Source organism: Bubalus bubalis, chromosome 14 (genome assembly GCF_019923935.1).
Source record: "Bubalus bubalis isolate 160015118507 breed Murrah chromosome 14, NDDB_SH_1, whole genome shotgun sequence".
Lineage (NCBI taxonomy): Eukaryota > Metazoa > Chordata > Mammalia > Artiodactyla > Bovidae > Bubalus > Bubalus bubalis.
This window is the reverse complement of record NC_059170.1, coordinates 4,702,160-4,718,793: the sequence shown is the minus strand read 5'-3', so window position 1 is coordinate 4,718,793 and position 16,634 is coordinate 4,702,160. Positions and strand designations below refer to the sequence as shown.

The window sequence follows — 16,634 nt, the reverse complement described above, 5'->3', positions numbered from 1 at the left end:
GAGCCGGCGAGGAATGATCCTACAGAGTAGCGAACGGTGGTATATGCCCCAGCGGAGACACCTGGGGGCTGTGATGGAGACACACAGGGAGGACTGGAAGGAACCACCAGGCAGAGATCTGGCATTGTGTGTGCGGCTAGAAGCAAGGAAGGATGATGACTCAGGAGGTGCCCGAGTGGGTGGACCTCAGTGATCAAGGAGAGAGTGGGCAGGGCCCAAAGGGAGGAGTCTGGAATTCAATTCTAGGGGGTCATGGATAGAAGCTGTGAGCAGAGCCGAGCTGGGTGTGAGCAGGAGAAAGACAGGATCAGGTCTGTGGACTTAGTGCAGTGCCAGAACGAGTTGGAGGGGCTGGCGCGGCCGCAGGGGGATCACAGATGTGGACATCCAGGTGGATGAGCTGGCCGGGCTCCCTGAATCAGAGCCTTCGGGGGTGTGAGAGTCAAGGCCAAAGTGGGCGCTTGGAGAAGGATAGTGTTTCTCAGAAGAAAGTCTGTGTTTCCCCGGGCTGAACTGTCCAGCAGCGGAAGGACCCATTCCCGACTCTGAACAGTCTCTTATCACAGGACATCTGGGCTTTGGGGGTGGGTCACCTTGGAACCGTGGCTAAAAGCTCCCAGTCTGCTGATTCTCAGCACTAACCAAGAAGCTTGGAAACAGAGTCCCAAAGGTGGGAAGTAACCCTGGTACCCACCCGTGCAGGCTGGTCATGTAGGGATGCTTCTGCACAGCAGACCTCATGGTTGCAGCAGGAGCCGCTCTGAACACACCATTCTGGAGCCAGGGGAGAAAAGAAGATGCCCAGAGGTGTGTGTGGTGTAAATAAAAACTTTAAGGAAACCACTTATTTCATGCACCTATAAATAAGAGATGAAGATAGACCCGTCTCTAGGGGGTGGGGTGGAGTATGGCCAAGGTGTGAGCCCTGGTGTAGGGCGTGGTCCCCAACCTGTGCCTCACATCGGCCTCATCTGTGATCTCCACCAACAACGAGAAGAACTGCTGCCTGCCTCCCACCCCTGACACCCTCATTTCATTGGAGTGGGCACCTCCTGGGCACTGGAATACTGAAAGCTTTCCCGCAGGATTGAAAAGCCCGGGGTGACCAAGACCAATTTGTCTGTTGGAAAGTCCCCGTGGCTGCTGACTGTTGGGGGCACCCGGGAGGCACCCCAGGCCTGGGGATCTGGACTTGTAAGCCCTCTCCGGAGATTCTGATGGTCAGCCTGCTGGGTAGCTCACAGCTCGCCTCCCTGCAAGCGGGACCTGCCACAGGCCTGGAGTGCTGGCTCCCCGCCATCGCAGAGGGCAGAAAACCCTTCGATCCTGCCTGCTGCGGTGTCTACAGCACCGGTTACTGACTCCTCGCGTATCCATTGAAGCAGCATCCTTTGCAGATGTGTGCCCCCCAACCCCACCAGCACCCCTGCCCTGGTCAGGCTGCGTGGTGGGAGGTCAGCTCCAGAGCCACAGGGCCTGGGTTCGGATCTCAGCCCTGCACCCGCTCTGCCGGTCCTCCCGAGCTGTGGGGTTGGGTGAGGTGATGTGCGGGTGATGCTTGGCTCGGAGTCTGGCTCACAGTAAGTGGTCTGTGGCATTAGCTGCGATTATCCATTTATTCATTCTGTAGGTGTTTCTGGAACCGGTATTGGGTGTGGACTCCGAACCAGGTGCTGGGAAGTAAGAGTGCAAGGGAGGCGTGCCCACCCGCAGGGCTTTCCGAACAGGTGGGAGAGGGGGTGGGACACGCACTGATAATTCTACTTCGTGTTTGCAGGAGGGCGGTTTCAGCCTCCACTTGTGCAGAAGATGGTGAGTTCTTCTCACTAGCATGACCTCCTGGAGGCCTGGAAGTCCAGGGCTAACTCTCTCTGTCTGTGCACATGAGGCCAACCGTAGATCCCAATTTTTGATTTGCAAAATATAGTTGCTCCTTGCATGGTCCACATGAGCCCCCGGTTCTCTTAAACTGTTTCAGGATCTGAATTGATTCCTTGGGGCAAATGTGGTGGACATTTGGCCTGTGGGTTCCTCTAAGTGGATTGGAGTTGATTTGATTTTTAAATAATTGTATTTATTTTTTTATTTTTGGCTGTGCTGGGTTTTCATTGCCCCCACAGGCTTTTCTCGGCCTGTGGCGAGCAGGAGCTCCTCTCGGGCTGTGGTGTGCGGGCTTCTCGTTGCGGTGGCTTCTCTGTTGCAGATCACGGATTCTAGGGTGCGTGGGCTTCAACAGTTGCGGCTCCCAGACTCCAGAGCACGGACTCAGCAATTGTGACACACGGGCTTCATTGCTCCTCGGCATGTGGGATCTTCCTGGATCAGGCTTCCCTGGTGGCTCAGCTGGTAAAGAATCCGCCTGCAATGCGGGAGACCTGGGTTCGATCCCTGGGTTGGGAAGATCCCCTGGAGAAGGGAAAGGCTACCCACCCCAGTATTCTGGCCTGGAGAATCCCATGGACTGTATGGTCCATAGGGTCACAAAGAGTCGGACACGACTGAGCAACTTTCACTTCACTCCTGCATTGGCAGGTGCATTCTTTACCACTGAGCCACTAGAGAAGCCCGGAGTTCATTCTCTTTAAATAGCTTTTGTTTAAAAATAAAAAATGTGCGCACATGGTACAGAATCCAAAGGTCCCTGTGACCACGTAGGGTGAGGCCCCGCCCTGCCGGGCTTGTCCTAGGGGCTGCACGAGGCCCCGCCCCATGTCCCCGCCCGCGGCCCCGCCCACGTCCCCGCCCCCATCGGCATCTTGCTGTCTACACTCGCTGTGCCTTAGCTTTACATGCGAGTGCACAGCGAGCGCGCCAATTGCTTCTAGCCGCCAAACAATCTCATTGTCGGTCTGAATGGTAATTTAGGTAACCGTTCCTCTCCTTTTGCCGTCACAAAGTCTATTACAATGAGTATCTCTGTACTTACATCATTCTGCGTTTGTGCAAATATGTCTGGAGGATAAATACCTCAATGGGGGATTTACAAGGTCCAAGGATACATGCTTCTAAAATTTAAGGGGAACGTCCTTGGTGGTCCAGCGTTGGAGAGTCTGCCTTCCGACACAGGGTACTTGGGTTGGATCCCTGGTTAGGGAGCTAAGATCCTACATGCCGCGGGGCAACTGAGCCCGTGTGCCGCAGCTAAGACCCAATGCAGCTAAAGATCAATCAATAAATATAAAAAAAATTTTTTTTTTAGTTGCTGTTGCCAAATTAACCTTCTTGTCAGGGTCAGGGCAATAATAGTCAGCCCTTCTGGACATTTAGACCTCAAGGTCAAGGGTCCCTCGGGGATGGGAACGCTTACTTGGGCTGCTTTGGGGGCCTGGAGGAAGGAGTTCCCGCGTCTCCTCTTTGGGAAGTGGATTATCACCTGATGGGCCAGCCCCTCCGGGTTTGGGATTCCAGCACAAGGAAGGAGAGTTCCTTCCTTTGCTCTTTCCAGGCCTTCACTCGTGGCTGGCCCCAGCTCCCAGGATCTTTCTGACATCAGTCCAGCCCTTTCATCCTGTGCACAGAGACGAGACTGCTTCTGCTAAAGACCTTTGCTTTCACTGCCGTCTGAGGGGGCCACCACGAGTGCCTTTGGAGAAGAGGCGGCGTTCCTAATTTGCCTGTCCTGGGTGTGGGCAGGCCTCACAGTCCTTGGGCCGGGCTCACTTTCACCCCCATCCTGTACTCGTGGACCGTGGCCCAGCCTGGCTGGGGGACAGAGGACAAGGTCAGGCCGGAGCACCAAGTGTCAAGCAAAAGCTGAACCCACCCCCACCCCCCAGACTTGGTCTGGCTGCACGTGGGTGTCCTCTGGTTGGCCCAGTGATCTGATTTGTAAAATGCTAAGTAGACGCCAGCCCTAAAAAAAGTGGAGTTTTCACATAAAAATCCTAACATCTGGCTTTTCTAAAAATGTTGTGACAAAAGGTGTAGATCTTCAGTGGCCTTGTCCTGGGCGAGCGGACCTTGTGTTTTCTGGACGCATTCTCACCGAGAGAGAGAGAGTGTGTGTGGACCTTGTGTTTTCTGGACGCATTCTCACCGAGAGAGAGAGAGTGTGTGTGGACCTTGTGTTTTCTGGACGCATTCTCACCGAGAGAGAGAGAGTGTGTGTGGACCTTGTGTTTTCTGGACGCATTCTCACCGAGAGAGAGAGAGTGTGTAAGCACTGTTATTGTGATATAATTCACGTAATGTGCAGTCCACCCATTTAAAGTATACAGTTTCATTCAGTTCAGTTCAGCCACTCAGTCGTGTCCGACTCTTTGCGACCCCATGGACCGCAGCACGCCAGGCCTCCCTGTCCATCACCAACTCTTGGAGCTTGCTCAAACTCATGTCTGTCAAGTCAGTGATGCCATCCAACCATCTCATCCTCTGTCATCCCCTTCTCCTCCCGCCCTCAATCTTTCCCAGCATCAGGATCTTTTCTAACGAGTCAGTTCTTCACATCAGGTAGCCAAAGTATTGGACTTTCAGTCCTACCAATGAACACCCAGGACTGATCTCCCTTAGGATGGACTGGTTTGATCTCCCTGCTGTCCAAGAGACTCTCAAGAGTCTTCTCCAACACCATAGTTCAAAAGCATCAATTCTTCAGCGCTCAGCTTTCTTTATGGTCCAAATCTCATATCCATACAAAGACTACTGGAAAAAACATAGCTTTGACTAGATGGACTTTTGTTGCCAAAGTCTCTGCTTTTTAATATTACTATCTAGGTTTGTCACAGCTTTTCTTCCAAGGAGCAAGCATCTTAATTTCATGGCTGCAGTCACCATCTGCAGTGATTTTGGAGGCCAAGAAAAGAATCTGTCACTGCTTCCATTGTTTCCCCATCTATTTGCCATGAAGTGATGGGACCGGATGCCATGATCTTAGTTTTTTGAATGTTGAGTTTTAAGCCAACTTTTTCACTCTCCTCTTTCACTTTCATCAAGAGGCTCTTTAGTTCCTCTTTGCTTTCTGCCATAAGGGTGGTATCATCTTTGTATCTGGGGTTATTGATATTTCTCCCGGCAATCTTGATTCCAGCTTGTGCTTCATCCAGCCCGGCAGTTCACATGATGTACTCTGCATATAAGTTAAATGAGCAGGGTGACAATATACAGCCTTGACGTACTCCTTTTCCAATTTTGAACCAGTCCGTTGTTCCATGACCAGTTCTAACTGTTGCTTCTCGACCTGCATACAGATTTCTCAGGAGGCAGGTAAGTTGGTCTGATATTCCCATCTCTTTAAGAATTTTCCACAGTTTGTTGTGACCCACATGGTTAAAGGCTTCAGTTAATTTCACTGCTTTTGGTTTATTCATAGGGTTGCACAACCGTCAACCACAATCAACCTTTAAACACTTTTGTTATCCCCAGAAGAAACCCTGGCCCTCTTCACTCTCACACCACCAGGAAGCCCCTAGCTGACTTTCTGTTTCTAAAGATGTGCCTCTTCTGGACATTTCATAGATATTTGCGTTTTAAAGACTGATAAGCCAGCGGGGTGAAGGCCACATTCAACTTGCAGTGAGGCTTGCTTGGCCAACATTGCTGTTCAGCCGCTCAGTCGTGCCCTTCTTTTTGCGACGCCCTGAACTGCAGCGCACCAGGCTTCCCTGTCCTTTGCCATCTCCCAGAGCTTGACTGTCATAGTGTTTTTTAGCTTTTTAGGTTAGTTGTCAACATTTGCAAATTGGGAGAGTTTGTATAAAGACCTCTATCACCGTTCATCTTGAATAAAACCAGTTTTGGTGCATTCCCACCTGGAATGATCCGCTCAAACGAAGCGGCAGCTGTCCTCTTTAGGTGGGGTCAGGGGCCTCTGTTTGCCACGGTCTCCACCTGTCCCTTTTGTCTTCCTGCCTGAGTGTCAGCTGCCATTTATTATCCTGGTGATGCTGCTGTTTCTTAGAGAAAACTAAAAAGCCTCTGTCAAAGGTGGGAAACTGAAATAAGCAATGTGAGGAAAATACCATCGTAAGCTTGGCTTCCTTCCCTAGTATTCATTTCCTGCCTGGCTTCCGTCTCTTTCTGAGTTTGGAGACCCTAGTGGGTCACAGTCCTCCCCTGTGTGGGTGGAGCATCTTGCCAAGTGTAGCCTAGAGAAAGAACTTATCAGACCCTCTTCAGCTTCCAGCTCAAGACAGAGAAAGTCTGAGGAGTTCCCCACACACACACCCTTTCACATGGGGAAACTGAGGCACAGGGATGGTCAGAGGCATAGTTAGGACCTCGCAGCAGGAATGGGAGAGCGGGACTCAGGCACTGCTCATCGAGGCCGCGGTTCTTGGGCTGTCCCTCTTCCAAGAGAGCTCTTTTCCTCCTTCCTCTGGCCTTTTTCTTTTCTCCTCCCTCCCCTCTTTCTTGCAACAAATATTCATTGAGCATTGTATTGGTTACCAGTTGCCAGGTAATAAACCACCCCCAACTTCAGTGGATAAAAACGACCCCCAGTTTAGAGTGCATGATTGTGCGGGTTGGCGGGCTCCTCTGAGCCATTCTGTCCTGTGGCCTTGGGTGGGCTGCCTCACGTGGCTGCAGACAGCTGGGGGTCCGTGGCAGCCGAAGGTCCAACATGGCCTCACTCGTGTCGGGCGGTTGTGCCTCACTCGTGCTGGTAGCCAGGGCGCCTCAGTTCTCCACGGCCTCTCACTCTCCGGGACTGCTCTCCCCCGAGGCCTCTCAGAAGACCAGAACTGCCTGCTGTTGTCTTCCAAGAGGGTGAGCCAGAAGCTGCCAGGCCTCTTGTCTCGGAAGTCAAATGTAGAGCAGTGCATTGCTTCCACATTTCATTGGTCAAAGCAAGTTGCAGGCTAGTTCAGGGGTGGAAAGGAATGATGCTGCCTCCCCATGGGCAGAGGGGCAAGGTCGTATTGCGAAAAGACATGGAGAGAGTTGGAAGGCTATCTTAGGAAACACAAGTACCTACTATGTGCCAGGCATTATTTTAGGCCCTAGGGGCACCCAGGTAAATGAGATGAAAACCCCTGTTCACCAGGAGCTTTCATTCTGTTGAGGGAAGATGACAACAAACAAGTGAAATATGTAGTAAATGGTGATACAGGCTAAAGAGAGAGAGAAACTGGTGCAGGATGGGGCATGGCAGGAAAGCCACAGACCAGGGAAGGCCTCAAGAAGGAGAAGCATATGGGCACAGGCTGGAAGGAAGGGTGAGATGAGCTTTGCCAGTGACGGCAACAGCAAGTGCAAAGGCCCTGGGGTGAGGACCACGGTTGGCGTGGTTGGTGGGGAGTGAGCAGTCAGTGATGAGGTCATGATGGTATGGGGCTGGGGAGGCCTCCAGTAGGTGTTTGCTGACTGAGGTGGAAGATACAGTCAAAGTTAAGATGTAATCCATGCAATATAAAATTTACCATTTTAGAGCATACAGTTCAGTGTTTTTAGTATATTCACTATGGTTGTGCAGACATCACCACAACCTAATTCCAGAACATCTCCATCACCCAAAAAAGAAATCTCATAGCCATTAGCAACTATTCCCTGCTCCCCCCCCCGACCCCCCACCGATTCCATGGGGAGACAACCACTAACGCACTTTCTGTCTCTGTGGATTTGCCACCTCTGGACATTTCATGTAAAAGGAATCGTGTAAGGATTATTTTCAAGGATTATCAACATTGTAGCATGTATTAGAGCTTCATTCTTTTTCATGGCTGAACAGTACTCCACCCTGTGCCCATGTCACATCTTGTTTGCCCATCCATCAGTTTATGAACATCAAGTTGTTTCTACTTGTGGGCTATTAGGAATAATGTAAAAGGTTTTTTTTTTTTTTTTTGTAAGAACCTCTGTTTTTGGTTCTTTTGGGTACATTGCTGGGTCATAGGGTAACTCTAATAAACTTTTAGAGGTTGGTCTCCCAACCAGGCTTGTTACCAAAATAGCTGCACAATTTCACAGTCCCACCAGCAGGTGCTAAGGGTTGCTTCACATCCTCACCAACATTTGTCACTTGCCATTTTTGTGATCGTGGCCATCCTAGTGGCTGAGAATGGTAGAGTGGAAGATTCTGAGCTGAAGAGGGCTTTGGCTTTAACAGAATCTCTGAGGAACAGATTGAAGGAGAGCAAAAGAGGAAGGAGGGAACTAGTGAGTAACAGGCTACTGCAATGGTCCCAGCAGGGGAGAGTGGTGCCTTGCACCAGAGGGGTTGGATCTCGGGTGTATTGTGAAGGCGGAACTGAGAGGGTTTTTGCATAGAGGATGGATAGGGTGAGGGTGGGTGGGAAAGAAAAATGAGCCAAGGATCCTCCCAGGTATTTGGCCTGAGCACCTGGACAGTGGAGTTTCCACTTGTGGCGCTGGAGAAGAACAGATGGCGGAGGATCTTTTTGTGTTTCTTGTGCCAGTCACTGGTGGACAGGGCCAGCCCCTTTTCGGTTTTTGGCACACTCGGCTGGGAAGCTTGGCTTGGCACTTTGGGAGAAATCAGGGGGTGTGGGAGAAGGCAGTAAATGCTGTAATTCACACTTATTAAAAAATGCCCACCTGCCATCCCCACTGGTCAAGCCCTGAATGTCACTTCAAGAGGAACCACTTGCTTCCCTCCCCTCAGAGTGGGACAGTTTCTGCCTGGGGAGTTGCAAAGGATGGTGAGGGCATTCATATTGCTTATGGGCTGGGTTAAAAAGGCATGTGGGTTGCAGCCTGCAGGAATCGTATTTCTGGGGCCACTTTCTGGAAGAAAATTGTCCGGTGAATGATTTGTGGGGCACGGTGGGGTGGCTGATCCTCCCCTGTTGGTTGGGACTGTCTTAGGGCCTGTTCTTCGCTCAGCTGACCAGGCAGTCAGCAGATCATTTCTTCACTCCCCTCCTGCTGCTTTGTGACCGCCCTGGGCACCAGGTGGAGATGGTGGGGGGTGAGCGTGGCTGTAGTTGACAGGAAGCATAAAGCGGGCACACCTTCCCCCTCCCCAGAGAGCACCTTGGTCCTTACCAGCTTCTGAAGTCAGAGAGGTCAGACGCTGGCTTCAGGATGTATTAGCTGCGTGACCTTGAGCAGGTGACTTAAGCTCTCTGATCCTCTGCTTCTCAATTCATAGAAAGGGGGAAATTATGGCACCTGCAGAAGAGAGTTCTTGTGAGAATCAAAGGAGATAATTCATGTGTAGTGATTTGCCACTTCTTCTGTTATCTAGTGAGAGATTTATTCATGCTTACTGTGTGCCCACACCCTGCTAAAGGATGTAGCCCCAGTGTGAGGTTAACCTAGCAACCCTGCCAAGTGGGTGTGGCCCTTCTTGTCCTGGGTGAGCCAACCCAGATGCCCAGCGGAAGCCACTGGGTTAAGGTCCCCCAGGTGGCAGAGGGAAGATGGGGTTGGAACTAAGGACTGACTTCCTTCCTGAACATGCTCGGAGAGGTCCAGAGCTCTTCCTGCTAGCAAAGAACTGTACGTGTGTCTTGGGAAGAGGCCATCCAGCCAGTGGTCCTTTGTGTCCCTCCAGGGTTCCGTCCTCCCAGGCATGTTTGGACTGGGGGTGTAGATCATCTGGGGTTTCCCTGGTGGCTCAGACACTAAAGGATCTGCCTGCAATGCAGGAAACTTGGGTTTGATCCCTGGGCCGGGAAGATCTCCTGGAGAAGGGAATGGCAACCCACTGCAGTATTCTTGCCTGGAGAATCCCATGGACAGAGGAGCCTGGCAGGCTACAGTCCATGGGATGGCAAAGAGTCGGACACGACAGAGCAACTAACACTTTCACTTCTGGGGCTTCCCTAGTGGCTCAGATGGTAAAGAATCTGCCTGCAATGCAGGAGACCTGGGTTTGATCCCTGGGTTGGGAAGATCCCCTGGAGAAGGGAATGGCCACCCACTCCAGTATTCTTGCCTGGAGAATCCCATGGACAGAGGAGCCTAGCGGGCTACAGACCCAACTTGACTCATCTAGACTGTGCTCCATCACGGATCTGTGCCCTCTCCCGTCTCGCGTGCTTTCCTCTGGGTCCGAAGGAACCACCAACCTCCCCGCTCCCAGCTCAGTGGCCTCTTGGCTCCTTTCTCCCTTAGTGCATTAAGGACATTTTTTTTAAAACCATGCTTTTGTTTTTGGGGGGTGGGGGGGGCTTCCTGTGTGTTTCCAGCCCCCCTTCCACTGTGGTCCCCTTCCCCTGTCAAGCCTCCCCAAGTCAGGCACAGAAATAGTCCCAGTTGTGAGATGAAGGCTCCAGAGTTTAAAATTGCAGCTCTGTACTATTTATACTCCAGCCGGAAAGAGGTTTTTTTGCGCAGCCGTTTATTTGGTTGTGGTAGCGACAGCCTAGGCTGCAGGCGGCAGCTTCTGCACTGTATAAACATTTCTCTGGGGACAAGTGGGCGCTGAGGGCAGCCTTCAGGTGAGGGGGCAGTGCCAGGCCTGCCCAGAAACGGCTGGGAACACCTCCCTGCAGCGAGCAATTCGGCCTCTTAAGCCAGAGAAAGTACTTCATGTTCCAACTGAACTTCCTTCCGAGATGCCTGGTTATTAGGGGGAAAAAAGACAAAAAAGCAGGTATTTTATTTGTCATGAAAATAGTACATACTTGAGGGGAATAAGGGTTCAAACTACTCCTTTATGCAAGTGATTAAAGTAGACCCTTCATGTTCTGTTTTGCTTGGCCCATGAAGCATTAAAAAGGAAAAATAATTTTTAAAAATATATGTGCCACTATTTAAAAATCGGGACATTTTCTATAAAGTTAAAATTTCTGGCTTCTCTTGAAAATGGAAGATTCTGGCAACCCTGGCCTCACGTTTCCTGATTTCTCTGAGTGGCTGGCTGCTCTTGAACTAGGCAAGTGCTTCTCGAGTCACTCCGAGCCCCAGTGGCCTGCTTCATTCATTTGCCTTACTGCATGGTCTTGGTAACTTTTGAGTTTTGGACCCTTCACATGACATAAAATATTCAAAGCTCCCATGTCAGGCCGTATTCTCCAGTTCCTACTCCCCAGGGCTAAACAAACACTATTAATAGGGTCTCCAGATAAACTACAGGACCCCCGTCAAATATGAATTTCAGGTAAACAGCAAGTACTTTTTTAGTGTAATTGTTGTTGTTTAGTCTCTAAGTTGTGTCCAACTCCTTGTGACCCCATGGACTGTTGCCCGCCAGGGTCCTCTGTCCATGGGATTTCCCAGGCAAGAATACTGGTGTGGGTAGCCATTTCCTTCTCCAGGGATCTTTCCAACCCAGGGATTGAACCTGCGTCTCCTGCAGTGGTAGGCGGGTTCTTTACCACTTGAGCCACCGGGGAAGCCCAGTGTAAGTGTGCTTCCTTGTGTGCGTGCTCAGTTGTGTCCGACTCTGCGACCCCATAGACTGTAGCCCACCAGGGTCCTCTGTCCATGGGATTTTCCAGGCAAGAATGCTGGAGTGGGTTGCCATTTCCTATTCCAAGGGATCTTCCCGACCCGGGGATCAAACCTGCATCTCTGGTGTCTCCTGCACGGGCTAACCCCCTACCTGTTTGCAGTTTGGTACATGTCATTCAGGTGGCTGTAGCGGTGAAGAACCCGCCTGCAATGCAGGAGACATAATGAGACTCGGGTTGGGTCTCTGGGTCGTGAAGATCCCCTGGTGAAGGAAATGGCAACCCACTACAGTATCCTTGCCTGGAGAATCCCACGGACAGAGGAGCCTGGCAGGCTATAGTCCATAGGGTCGCAAAGAGTTGGACACGACTGAATCGACTTAGCATGCACACACATGTCATTCCAGTTGAAATGAGATGGAATGAAATTCCATTGTTGAAACATACACATTTCTCGGTGTTCATACAAGGATAGTTTTATATTCTGCCTCTCTTGCAGCTCACTGTTTCTCTCCATGGTGTTTCTCAGTAGGCATTTTTCGGTGTTGATAAGAGCAGGCTTTGAGGCTGGGGACTCAAACCTACCTGAGAATGTGGGCCCCAGTGCTTGTTAACTGTGTGATCTTGAGCAGGTTCCCTTACTTCTCTGAGCCTCAGTTTCCTTATCTGGACCATGGGTGGTGATAAGGGTCCCTTTGTTATCTCCTGTGGGTATTTATCTCCTCTCTTTTGAGAACCGCATAGAGCGGATGGTCCGAAGTGGCTTTAACCAGAGCAGTTACACAGAGGCGTCCACAGGCGTCGAGACTGCCACCAGCACTTCCAGCTTTCAAATGAGGCTAGAGAGGTTTTGAAAAGGGAAAGGAGGTCTGGAGGGAACTGGGCAGATAATCCTAAGATTTAGTTTGCTTTAAAAAAAAAAAGGAAAGAAAATGAAGGGCGTTTGTCTCCCTGGAAACCACTTGCTAATCTCCAGGATATTGTCTCTTTTCAGGCGAAGGAGGTGGAGGAGACCATCGAGGGGTTGCTCCTCGGGCTGGAAGAGTTTTGCAGCCTGGCTGACATGGTGAGTGAGGGCCTGGCTGGGAGGCGCGGGTCGAGGCCCGGGCCAGGCTTCAGGGCCCTCCTGGGCCTCCCTGGGGAGCCATCTTGGAGGTGGCTGAGCGAGCAGGAGGCGTGGGCGGCGGCCGGCCCGGGGAGGCCGCCCTGTCTCCCTCCCTCTCCCCACGAGGCTCCCCGAGGCGGCCATCTTGCAGCGCCCTCCGCGGGCGCTTTCCCTCCCGGAGGCGGCGGGAGTGGGCCGCCAGGTGGCGCTCTCGGCCCCGCTGCGGGCGCCGGCCGGCGGGGATGCGAAGCCTATATTTAACTTGCCTCGCTCGGCGCCGTTCACCAGCCAAACGTGGAGACAGCCAGGAAATGGCTTCAGGCCTGGGAGGCCCAGGGGGAGCCTCCCGGCCGGGCCCTGGCCCTGGCGGGGCCGGGCATGGAGTGCCTTCCTGAAGCCTTTGCTGGCTGCACGGTGGCCGCCTCCCCTGTTGTGTGGGGACGGATCCTCCTGGCTGGAGGGAAGATGGTGCCCTCGGCCAGGAAGACAAGGTCTCCAGATTGTTGCCAGATAGATGTGGGGCCCTGGGGAGCACTGACAGAATGTTCTGGAAGTTCCCAAGCTTATTAAAGGCACACCAGCAGCCAGGGTTCGTGGCTTCTGCCTGGAGGCCCAAAGGCTTGAGCTCCATGTTGGGAGCTGGCCTGCCTCTCCCCGAGCACTGGAAGCCCAGCTGGGCGCGGCCGTGGGGAAGGGCTCCGGGTGTCCGGAGGTGCGGCGGTGAGAGCCCAGGGAGCCACGTTTGTTGAGCACCTGCTTTGTGTCCGGAGCGTGCTTCCCGTGTCCTCCCGTCTCACCTCAGAGCAGCCCTCCACGATGGGCGCAGCTCTATCCCCCGCCGCTCAGCACACGTCTCAGCGCCTCCCTGCGCCAGCCGCTGCGGACGCTGCAGTGAGCCAGGCAACAGACGTTCCCACGAGGACCTGTGTGTGTGTTTCTCTCGAGGGCCGATTTTTTAGTTCAGGTGTGGGTCCAGGTGGAAACCAGGTAACGAGACCGACTTTGAACAGCCCGAGTAGTCGTTTCTTCATCGGAACATCGTTCACCTTCTCCGACTGGTCCCGTGAAGAGGCTGAGAATGCAAAGAGAGACCAAGCTGTCTCCCTCCCCCCACCCCCTGCCTCTGATCCCCTAGGTTACCGGGGAAACCGATCTGTGTATCAGCGCTGGCCTGGAGGTGTGTTCCAGGTGCAAACAGGAGGCTTTATAAAGGGAAAGAGGTTCTAGAAGGAACCAGGCACATAATCCCAAGACTCAGTTTGCTTTAAAAAAAAAAATATATGAGGAGCAGAGGTGTTAAATTCTGCCTGGAAAATTGGGGAGGCTTTGCAGAACAGGTGGTGATTAATTTGGGGGTTGAAAGAAGAAGGAGAAGAGTTCAGTTGCTGGGAGTGGGGGGTGGGGGTGGCAGGCATCCAGGCAGAGGGACTGGTCTGTGGGGGCGGTGTGCTGGGCGCAGCGGACCAATGTGGGCCCTCGCAGCAGGGGGATTGCGAAGGTGGTAGGGACGGGTGATCCTGAGACATCTTTGATCTCAAATCCCAGCCCATCTTCCTCCTGTGATGAGAGACCCACTCTCCACCCATGATGAGAGCTCTGGATGAAAGCCTGCTTGGATAGACAGAGAGGGGCCCAGGCCTTACTAGCCTTACTAGCCTTAAAAACGTAAAGGCTTCCCAAAGCCTGCGTTTGTCTTGCCAGGAGACCCAAGGTTGCATGCAGCATGGAGAAGGTCCTTTCTGAACTCAAAGTCTAGAGATGCATTGACGCAAAGGTTTTAAATACAGAGGTCACAGGATGACCCGTGGGCCCAATCCTGCCTGCAGATGTGTTGGATGCTTCTGGGAAAAAAGAAAGGAGGACTAAGCGGCTGACATTTATAGAATGTCATGCAAAAAAAAAAAATGTGGATTTCCAGCTTCTCTTGGAAAAGCAAAGATCTGTCTTCCACTCGCATCCCCCCACCCCTTGGGTGCTTTTCCTCACCTGGCCAGCATCAGCCAAGCCGGGTAGTGGCTGCCCCCTGTGGAGAGCACACGTGCTCTGCAGCTCGTCACCGTCCCCATGGGAGCCTTCCTGACTCCCCTGCCACCTGCCAGCGGCATCCATCCTGTGTGTGTGTCTTCTGTGGTAGAGAAAATTTCTCTGTACTTCGGGCCCTACTGAAAGCAGGCACATAGAAAACAGACCAAGAGAGTCCTGTGTTTTAAGAAATGGAATAGAGTGCACTTCTTTCAAAGTGAATACTATTTCCATGTGCTTATATGCAAATAAGCATGTTTACATCATAATAGAATGATGCCTTTGTGGCCCTTGGAGGCGTTGTTTTTGTTTAGTTTGCAGTCCCTACGAGGAGGCTCTGCACTGATGATACTTAGATTATAGAGATCCTCTCAGTCCCACCAGCTGATGGTTAGCTTATCCAGTGTGTCTGTGCTCAGGTGTCGTGGACTCCATGGTACAGAAAGAGATCTATCCAGCTAGTGGCCCTGGCTTGGGACCTCCTTTCTTCTGATCCAAGCTTCGGACGAGTGGGGACCTGTGGGAGGCAGGCGATGTCCCAGCGTGGAGTGCTGTCCCCTGCTTGGGCCTTTGCGAACACCGATCAGGTTAGAGGTCCCAGAGAGGCTGGTCTCCCTGGTGGCAGTCCAGAGAGAAACACTTCATTTCTGATGAAATCAGCCTCCTGGAAATGAGAGTCCAGCTTCCAGTCTGTTGTATTAAGTTCTCCGCCAGTCTGTCCCGGATCACTCTTAAATAACCAGCGTTCACACGTGTGCTCACCACCTTTTCTGACCTGGGATATAAGGCCTCTTGGCTTCACCCCAAGCTCTGACTCCTCCCAGTGTGAGGCCGTGGCCACAGTATGTCACCTCTCTGTTCCTTGATTCCCTCCTCTGTAAAATGGAGATGGTGGTTGGTTCTGAGTATCTGTGGTAGCATCAGACTGCCCCAAAACTTCATGATGTGAAACACCCACCAGTTTATCACGTGGGCCAGGACAGGGCACAGAGGGTATGGTTGGTCTGAGCCAAGTGGCACCTGCTGGGGTGAGGCTGTCCAGGGTGGCCTCCTTCCCTCACTTGTCTGATGTCTTAGCTGGGAGGGCTGGGTGGCCGGGGACTAGTTGGCTCAAGTCTCTTCCATACAGCCTCTCCTCGTGGCCACATGGGCTTTCTCGTGGCATGGCAGTCTGGCCTTCCAGAGCCAGCATTCCAACAAACAGAACATAGACGTCTCTGAAGCCTTGGGTATGGCAATTGACACAGTGTGACTTCTGTCATATCTTATTGATCAAAGGAGCCACATAGCCTACCCAGATCCAAAGGGAAAGGACATAGACCCCTCTTCTTCATGGAAGGAACGTGCAGAATGTGTGGCCATCTTTCATCCACTGCAGATGGTACCCATCTCCAAAGAGTTACCATGAGGAATAGACAAGGCAGGGGTGTGCCCTTCACATCCACTAGAATGACCAGAATGCAAAAGACAGTAGCACCTGTGGATGAGGGTGTGGGGAAGCTGAAACTCCCCTTCACTGGCTGGTGGAAATACGCAAAGGGACAGTCACATGGAACACATAGCCATTTCTTATAAAGTCAGACATACACTTACCCTGCATCCCAGCAGTTCTAGTCCTAGATAATAACCCAAGAAAAGTGAAAACAAGCATTCGGAGACTTGCAGATAAATGTTCATGGCAGCTTTGTCCATTGTACTCTAAACTGGAAACAACCCTAGTATCTGTCAGCAGCTGTTGTTTAGTTGTTCGAGTCTTTTGTGACCCCATAGACTGTAGCCCGTGGATACTCTGTCCATGGAATTTTCCAGGCAAGAATACTGGAGCGGGTTGCCATTTCCTTGTCCAGGGGATCTTCCTGACCCAGGGATGGAACCCATGTGTCTCGCATTGGCAGGCAGATTCTTGACCACTGAGCCATCAGGGAAGCCCCAGTCAGCAGTAGAAACCAGTAAATAGGGAATTCCCTGGCAGTCCAAAGGTTAGCACCCGGTGCTCCCACTGCCAAGGGCTCGGGTTTAATCTCTGGCTGGGGAACTAGGATCCCACAAGCTTTGTGGCATTGCTGAAAAGTAAAAAGAATTGAGTAAATAAGCTGTTGTTTATTCATACACTGGGATGCACAGCCATGGAAGAGAATGAGCAGCCATATACAACAACACGGGTGATTCTCACAGACATGCTGTTGAGAGAAAGAAGCCGGACACAGGAG

At 52.0% G+C, this 16,634-nt stretch overlaps 1 protein-coding gene across 3 annotated transcripts in view; it reads left to right on the top strand.

The window, feature by feature from the left end:
- Positions 1 to 16,634, top strand: part of BCAS4 (breast carcinoma amplified sequence 4) — a 56,940-nt gene that overhangs the window by 5,060 nt on the left and 35,246 nt on the right. For all 3 annotated transcript variants that reach the window (XM_044927533.1, XM_044927534.1, XM_025263285.2), the window contains exon 2: positions 12,292 to 12,363. In XM_044927533.1, the coding sequence (XP_044783468.1) occupies positions 12,292 to 12,363 (72 nt within the window). The remainder of the gene's footprint in view (positions 1 to 12,291; positions 12,364 to 16,634) is intronic.